The 8,035-nt window shown below is 36.1% G+C and overlaps 2 protein-coding genes across 2 annotated transcripts in view; one reads left to right on the forward strand and one right to left on the reverse strand.

The window, feature by feature from the left end:
• The first annotated feature begins 1,925 nt into the window (after positions 1 to 1,925).
• LOC105558448 lies at positions 1,926 to 4,559 on the forward strand. Its single transcript, XM_012006146.1, has 4 exons — positions 1,926 to 2,226; positions 2,870 to 3,056; positions 3,153 to 3,318; positions 3,899 to 4,559. The coding sequence occupies exons 1-4, from the start codon at positions 2,068 to 2,070 to the stop codon at positions 4,053 to 4,055; spliced, it is 669 nt and encodes a 222-aa protein (XP_011861536.1). The 5' UTR covers positions 1,926 to 2,067; the 3' UTR covers positions 4,056 to 4,559.
• Positions 4,560 to 6,568: 2,009 nt separating this feature from the next.
• The window catches only part of LOC105558452, a 9,697-nt gene continuing 8,230 nt past the window's right edge, over positions 6,569 to 8,035 (reverse strand). The window contains exon 2 of the mRNA XM_012006150.1: positions 6,569 to 6,623. Within this exon, the coding sequence (XP_011861540.1) occupies positions 6,569 to 6,623 (55 nt within the window). The remainder of the gene's footprint in view (positions 6,624 to 8,035) is intronic.

Here is an 8,035-nt window from a genome sequence, read left to right on the forward strand (position 1 = left end):
CCCAACAACATATTTAAAAATCAAGCGAATCGGAGAGGAAGTCGCTTTTATGCACAATTACCGATATTGATTTTATGAAAATATACCAATTACCGTGGAAACTAAAAATAAATTGAAGATAAAAAAATATATGTATATATACTTATGTATTTATAAAAAAATATAGTAAACTTGTTGTACGTAATAAATTAAAACATTTATAATAATAACAATAGTAACGATTTAAAATAACTAAATGTAAAACGGCAAAATTAACGTCTGTCATCTACGGGTAGGTTAACGCATTAAAGTAAAAAAAGATTTGAATAAAAAAAGACTGTGATTAGGTCATACGCGTGCGCAAAATGAGATACGATGTTGTTACTCGAAAATACACGGCAAATTTAAGATATGGGAAATTATTTTTTTTATGTGTTACAAATTGTATTGTTTTATAAAACCTTTTATATTACGACAGTAAATAACTTTCCATAACATAGATATAATATTATCTTAAAATACCCAAAAATAGAGTTACGTGGTTTTATCTAGTTAAACAGGAGATACGTTGATTTACGAAGGCCTTTGCGAGATACGTGGTTCCTACTGAGAAACTGAGAGATACAACGTTTTATAAAATACCGGGAAAGAATTACGTTGTTCTATTGATGGACTGGGGAGTTACGATAATTTGTGAGCGAAACACTGAGTTACACGTTTATTCATAGCACCCGTCGAATTTATCAGCGCGCACAAATGTTTTTAACGTATTTATTGGCTACTAGAGCTTGGTATTTTAACTCTTTTCATCATAGGTACAGATACAAGATGACTTTTCAATGGATTCAGTAAAGAGATACATATATACAAGTTATATTTCTGGAATTCCTTCGATTTAGATGTAGATACAAAATGCACTGAATTATTTTTCCGGAAAAAGATACCAAGTTCTGTTGGCTACAAAATAGAATGTTTCCAGACGCAAAGAGCACATTATAGATTAGGCGAAAGAGTCACGGGCGAAGGATCAACTCTCTAAAATTTTTTGAGTGAAAATACTACCGTGGAGTGAAATATTCACTCCAATAGGGTGAGTATTTCACACCATGGCATTTTTACTCGAAAAACTTTAGAGAGAAGGATCTGTAAACGCGAGAAGTCGCGAAAGCGGATGTGATCAGGATACCTATCATGAAAATGCTCGGAATTGTTCAATTATTTCCTAGATTTCTGTTGTGTTTTCTAGGCCAAGCTAGAAATTACTCGTCAATTGATGTCGAAACGATATTGACACCGTCAAATTAATGTAGAATCGCATCGAATTTGACAATGTCGATGTTGATTCGACATCGTTTCGACAAAATATTTCTCACTCAGAGGGGAAACGGAATAATTCCAATCGGAATCTGTTCTAAACATTTTCATGATAGGTACTTTGAGCTACGAGATACACGTCGAAGTTCTTCCGGTGAAATTTCCGAGGAAAAGAAATTCTATCCGCGCGTTCGCCAAACATCGCACAGGGGAAGTTATGGAGCGCGAATCGAAGCTCTCTTTCGCGAGGCTCGCGTGTCGCGCTCTCCCCCGACCCGAGCTCGACGGAGAAGTCCGTTCTGGACGATGCCTCGGGAAATTCGCCGAAAGCCACGGCCGGCCGGGTCTATAATTGTAATTTTTCGTTGTCGCGTGCGCTCGTCTTCTCGCGCCGGTGAAAATTTGCGGTTGAAAATAATTCGCGAGAAACGGTCGCTCAGTAATTACTGACTTCTCCGCCGATGAAGACGGGGCCCGCGCATGACGGAATGTAGAAGCAATTAATTACACATCATCCCGCGGATTTCGCCGCTTGGGTTCGTTAATTTTGTCGCGAGAAATCGGCATTTCCTGCTTCGATAGGGGCAGGCGAACCTGTTACGAACGGGGCAAATTAGTGGGGGTCTGCTGCACTCGTTGAAAAGCACTCGGGAGCGCACAAATGCATCTCATTACTTCGCGGACGGCAGAAAGTCGCGGGTATCGGCAATCCGTAAAGTAAAGTGTTAACACTTCATCCAACGTCAACTTCATCCGTCAAAAAGGATTTTGAACATGCGGGCCACACCGACGGATTCGATTCTTCTCATCCTTCTACCCTTCGCGTTATTCTTCGTACGAGTTATCGGCGACAGCAATGCGCGCACGTTCACGAAGCTTAACGGCCAGAAGTCGCAGTTCATCTCGTTTGATACGAAGGGCGGAAACGTCGACGTGAGTACATTAACGGAATTGATTGCGTGGAAATTCTTGGAACGCGTGTGTAAGTCCCCAACAAGGGTTATTAATTAATCTTGTCAGTCGAGCGGGTCCTCCACGATCTCGAGTCCTTCTCGATTTGACTTGGAATCGTTTCTCTTGACAGAGACCCTTCCGATTAAATCAGGTGAGACCCAGTGAGAAATGATTCGTCGATCGACGTCGAAATGATGTCGAATCGACGTCAATTTGACGGTGTCGATGTCGATTCGACGTCGTTTCGACGTCGATCGACGAATCATTTCTCACTGGGGAGCGCCCTTAGGTCCGAGCAAGATGTTGGTAGCCTAATAATTGTAATCTAATATGTGAATTCATATACCGTTTTCTACATTGTCCTGCGCGCCGGTTTCTTTTCGGACACAACACAGTTTTATTTAGATGAAACCCAACGAGAAATGACTTGTCGATCGATGTCGAAACGATGTCGACGAATCATTTCTCATTGGGAATCATTGTCACTTTGGCGGTGCCTCTTATGTCGAAGCCGGGTCCGCAGGGAATGCAATATCGGAGTACGAGTTTTACTTCTGCTCGCGTTACGATGATACATTTGTTAGAAATACGTTTCAATCGTTCTTCCAATTAAACTTTCCAGATCAATTGGGAAGTGTCGGTGCCCTTCTTCTCAATACCGCTCAACCACGTGAGCGAGACTGGCGAAGTGTTGCCACTGCTTAATGTTAACACGAGAGGATTGTCCATCGCCGGCGTGTTAACGGCTATTGTCACTTTGGCGGTGCCTCTCATGTCAAAGCCAGGCCCGCAGGGAACGCAATATCGGAGTACGAGTTTTGTTTCTGCTCGCATTAAAATGGCAAATTTGTTAGAAATACATTTCAATTGTCTGAAATTCATGCGAATGCCTTTATTATTTTTAGGCCTCGATTCGCAATGGTCGCAGATGGGAGACACGATAAACGAGATTGTGTTTCGCAATCGGTACATTACACCCTGCGTTCAACGTATTGTTTGCGCTGTCGTTTCCGAAGCGAGTCATTCCGACAACCCTACGAGTACCAATAAGATTATCGATGGTTTGTCAAGGTACGACTGCTTTTTAACATTGTATTTAACAATAGTAAGTAATTAACAACTATTAATTTGCAGAATATTATTTTCGGGATCTTTAGCCATTAATTCAAAATTAAATAATTATGCTATTTTAGATGAATATTATTTGCTATTTTAGATGAAATATTATTTGCTTATTTAATGAGTGTTAACAACATTAATAATTTAATCAAGTTACATGTAGTAACTTTCATGATATTTGAAAGAAAATATATTACAGAGAATTGGGAGAAGTAGAGAATATGTGAAAATACAAATATGATTAAGAGAATTAATATCGGACGATAAAATAATAATTAAATAATGATTCAGGAGTAAAGATTTTTTTTTCTGAAAGATTACCGAGAACGATACTCGTATATCACAACTGCGACATTAAAAATGACAAAAGCTTAACTGTTTAATTAAAAAAACTAAATGTGTGAAGTTTATTTAATTAAATTATGATAAATTAAATATAAATTTTAATGTAAATGTATGCAAAGGTATCTGAATTAATTATACGAGAAATTAAATTCTAATCACATGAATTTGTCTTAAATGTTTTGAACAGTCACAAGTGGTTTAAGGAATTCACGAATGGCACAGTCCTTCAGGAAGCTATTAAGGTGGGTCGAGAAGGACATCGCGATTGTGGTCACGTCTATAAGGAGTGCTTTATGACGCCGAAAATCCTTAAAAGTATGATGGCGCAATTCGGTGTAATTTGATGTCGCGACGTTCGACGTTCCGCAATTGTAAATTGTAAAGAGGCAAAATGGGCGACATTTGCGTATCTTACAATAGGACATCTTTTTGTTACTAAAGCGAACGGCGCGTTACGAACGACTCTGCGAAAATTTTGCAGAACACTCTCTAATCCGGCGAATCTGTCTCACGTTCAATTTTAAAACCATTCGCAGTGTAACGAGCAAGTTACATCAGGACGGTCGATCTTCATTATCCTGATGCACAAGGTGTGAAATTTCGTCGTGCTTAAGAGAAACCACCGCGCGTATTTAGATAACGTACTTTCACTTTTCCTTTTACACAAATCGTTAGAAAATTTCTGCTAGAAAATTACTATTTTGATAACCAACGCGAGTCTGGTGTCATATATAATTCATCCGCTAATTTCGCTTGAAATAAGTGTCTTTAATTTCTTGGCAAACAATGCAAATAAAATTAAAGGAATTTTTCTGCGCGTGTTTTTTTCTCTGACGTGAAAAAATTTTTTTTTAGAAAATTGAAAAAAATAAAAATTTACACACATTATGCGATTATTTTTTACTTACACAAACTGAAAATTGTGTAAGTAAAAACCTATCTCAGCCTCGTTATCTGAACCATTAGTTTCTGACTTTTATAACTTTAATAGAGACAAAATTAAAAATAACCGGATGGTAAGATTAAAACTAATTTTCAAATATTGTACGTAAAATATCCAATTTATCAATAACGGTAGAACTAAATGGATTAATATCAGATGGTTAATATTAGTAAGAATAAATCTATTTCAGAACCATACAACACATATTAAGTTTAGGTAACCGTTTTGGCCTCCTGATTGATTCTAGAACTAAAGATGAACAATTAGTGTCTGTCTTGGGTGTAATAAAAAACTTTGAGTTAAATAGCCACAATTAAATTAGTCTACTAATGAGACTCGGTGGTTGTCTCGTCAATTCTTTGCTTAACTTTTTGACGAAACAGACACACACCAGTTACATTGAGAGATACATTTTAGACTTTTTTAACAAATGCAAAGAATTTTTAAGACGAAACGATGACTTATTAGTGACAAAAGCTGATAAAGGTCAGGTTACTGTTGTTATAGACAAGTAGACTTATATGGACCAAATAACTAAACTGCTAAATAACGATAGCACTTACAGAATTTTAAATCATGACCCCAACAATCGCATAACGACTACTTTTACTTTGATAAAATCTTAGTTTAAAAGCTAACTCATTGACGAATCCACATACAGACAATTACGCTGTGCCAGTAGCAACCTTCCTCGTTGTTATGGATTATCAAAAATTCAGAAGACTGGTTTTCCTTTGCGCATCATAGTTTCAGCCATTCGTAGTGCTCCTTACAAAATAACTACGCTCCTTAAAGATATCTTACACGAATTGGTCAAACATCCTAAATCATAAAAGCTAGCTGGAATTTCGTTAGATTGATCAAGAATACCAAGATCAATTCCAATGAATTATTAATTTCCTTAGATGCAACTTCCATGTTCTCCAACTTTCCGAAAGATTTAGTTTTTACGGTTATAGAAAAGAGATGGGATGATATTTTCACCAAGATAAAATTCAATTTTTATTTACAACAATTGCTAGTTGCTATCGACATGATCCTTAATGCGACTAGTTTTTGTTTTAACTCCAGATTCTATGAACAAAGTTTTGGTTGTTCCAAATGGGTTCCCCTCTCTCTCCTATATTGGCTGACTTAGTGTTTGATGACTTTGAATCCTATTGCTTACCATTATTACACGGTATTTCAACATTTTATAGATATGTAGATGATATTTTCGCTATTGTCCATAAGAACAGTATTAATCATATACTCAACTCACTTTTAAGTTACTATTCGAAATTAAAATTCACGTGTGAACTTGAAGAAAATAATAAAATTAATTTCTTGGACGTGACAGTTAGCAAAGACGGAGATTCTTTATTAAATAATTGGTTTCGTAAGCCAACTTTCTCGAGCCAATATATCCATTTAAATATAAGACTAACATTATAAGAAATTTAGTCGATAGAGCGATATAGTTGTCTGATGAAAGGTTTTATCCTGAAAACATTGATATTGTTAGAGAGATTTTGAAAAATAACTGTTGCCCAATTAACATTGTAAATAATGTGACTAGGAAGAGTTTGAGGGACATTGCAGGCCGTTCCATATACTCAAATCGAATATTAAAAATTCTATAACTAGAAATCCTATAATCATTCTGTACTTAAAAGATCATAACAAGTATATTTTCGATTATTTGAGGGGACGTGGCTTTGATGTTTTTCATACTATTTCTAAAAGACTAAACTGTGTCATAAAGAAGGGTATCCAAACAGCACCAAGTCGACTATTAGTTGACTGTCAGTCGGCAGCAGAAGTCTAAAGTCGACTTCAAAGTCAAGCTGAATGTCAACTTATAGTCAACTAATAGTCGACAAATGACTCGACTATAGTCGGCTGTCAGTCAGCCAAAAGTCGATTTTATAATGATTAGAAGTCTGCTTTATGGCGATCAGAAGTCGACCTTCCCAGACAGCACACATATCTAAAAGACATCATAAAGACGTCTTTAAGACGTCTTTTAGACTTAAAGACGTCTTAGAGCTGTCTTTTAGACATGGTGTGCTGTCTGGGTTATGGCAATTATAAGTCAACTTTCAGTCCATTTTACGTTATTTATATTAACTGCTAAATGTTTAATAGTGACATCTTGAAAACATGATTGATTAAATTTTTTATATTTTAATTGTATAATATTTACAATATATTATTGAAAATGCTCCAATTAAACTTAAATAATAATTATAATGAGCATATGTCTTAATAAAAACGGACATTAAACCAGAGTATATATTACATTTTTTAATTATACTTTTATATTTTTGACAAATTTGACAGGTCTCCTTGATTAACTTGTATTAATCGACAGATTAAATCGTATTAATTCGGTAGCCGCGCAAAAAATATAACTTGTCTCATGTCCAGATACGATTGTCGTCTATCAGGAAGACACTGATAATTCACGAACAGCTTTGCCGAAAAAATAAGAAAGAAAATGACGAAAAGATCTTTATGTCTTTCAGTAAGACGAAAAATATTTTTTAGTCGATTTTTCGCTTTACCAAAAGGTGACTTTCAACTTCCTGAAAGCGTCGACTTTAGGTCGACTTTTAGTCTGTAGTTAAAGTCAATAATAAACCATCCTATAAATAGTTGACTAAATGTCGACTTAAAAAGTTGATTTCAAAGTGATTAAAAATATCGACTGTCAGCCGGCAAACAATCATTTGTGCTATGTGGGTAAGGATAAACTGAGTAAGCTAAGACGTACAGGTGTAATTTACAAGATCAATTGCGTTGGGTGTGACACCTGCTACATTGGACAAATAAAGAGGACAACACGATTTAAAGAATCTTCATATATGTGAATCAGTGAACACATGAATGTAACAGTGCTTACGAATATCTGTGAACGTGACACGTGTATACGAATATCCGTGTATGTGACATATGTAAACGTGTAGCCGTGTATACCTCAATAGGGAAATGTTTAGAGAATTATGTGACAAAATCAGCATAAGACTTGGAATGTTAGAATTATGCGTATAAATATGTCGAACAACATATGCAGAAATAGAGATCTTTCATCAAATTTTGATAAATATTTGCACACGTTTACACGTATCACACATATACGGACATTTGAGTACACGTGTCACATACACGAATATTCGCATACACGTGTCACATACACGACTATACGTGTACACGTGCCACATACACAGGTACACGTGAATGAAGGTACCTTAAATCCATGTACACGGATTACGTGTACACGTAAATCTTAAAACACGTATCCAATCGAAAGCTCTAGTGTGAACAGACGGTTGTCTATTCCGAGTTTAGTGAAATCAATATTATACGGAAAATGGAATTTTCATTCTTATACAGGGTGTC

This window comes from Vollenhovia emeryi, unplaced genomic scaffold (genome assembly GCF_000949405.1).
Source record: "Vollenhovia emeryi isolate VEMERY1.0 unplaced genomic scaffold, V.emery_V1.0 DF939343.1, whole genome shotgun sequence".
Classification (NCBI taxonomy): domain Eukaryota; kingdom Metazoa; phylum Arthropoda; class Insecta; order Hymenoptera; family Formicidae; genus Vollenhovia; species Vollenhovia emeryi.

What these genes read in the sequence shown, in the direction of transcription:
- LOC105558448 (XM_012006146.1), top strand. Translation starts at nt 2,068, where the DNA reads ATGCGGGCCACACCGACGGATTCGATTCTTCTCATCCTTCTACCCTTC. An exon ending in CGAAGGGCGGAAACGTCGAC is followed by an intron (nt 2,227 to 2,869) that starts GTGAGTACATTA and finishes TAAACTTTCCAG; the next exon opens with ATCAATTGGGAAGTGTCGGT. An exon ending in ATTATCGATGGTTTGTCAAG is followed by an intron (nt 3,319 to 3,898) that starts GTACGACTGCTT and finishes TGTTTTGAACAG; the next exon opens with TCACAAGTGGTTTAAGGAAT.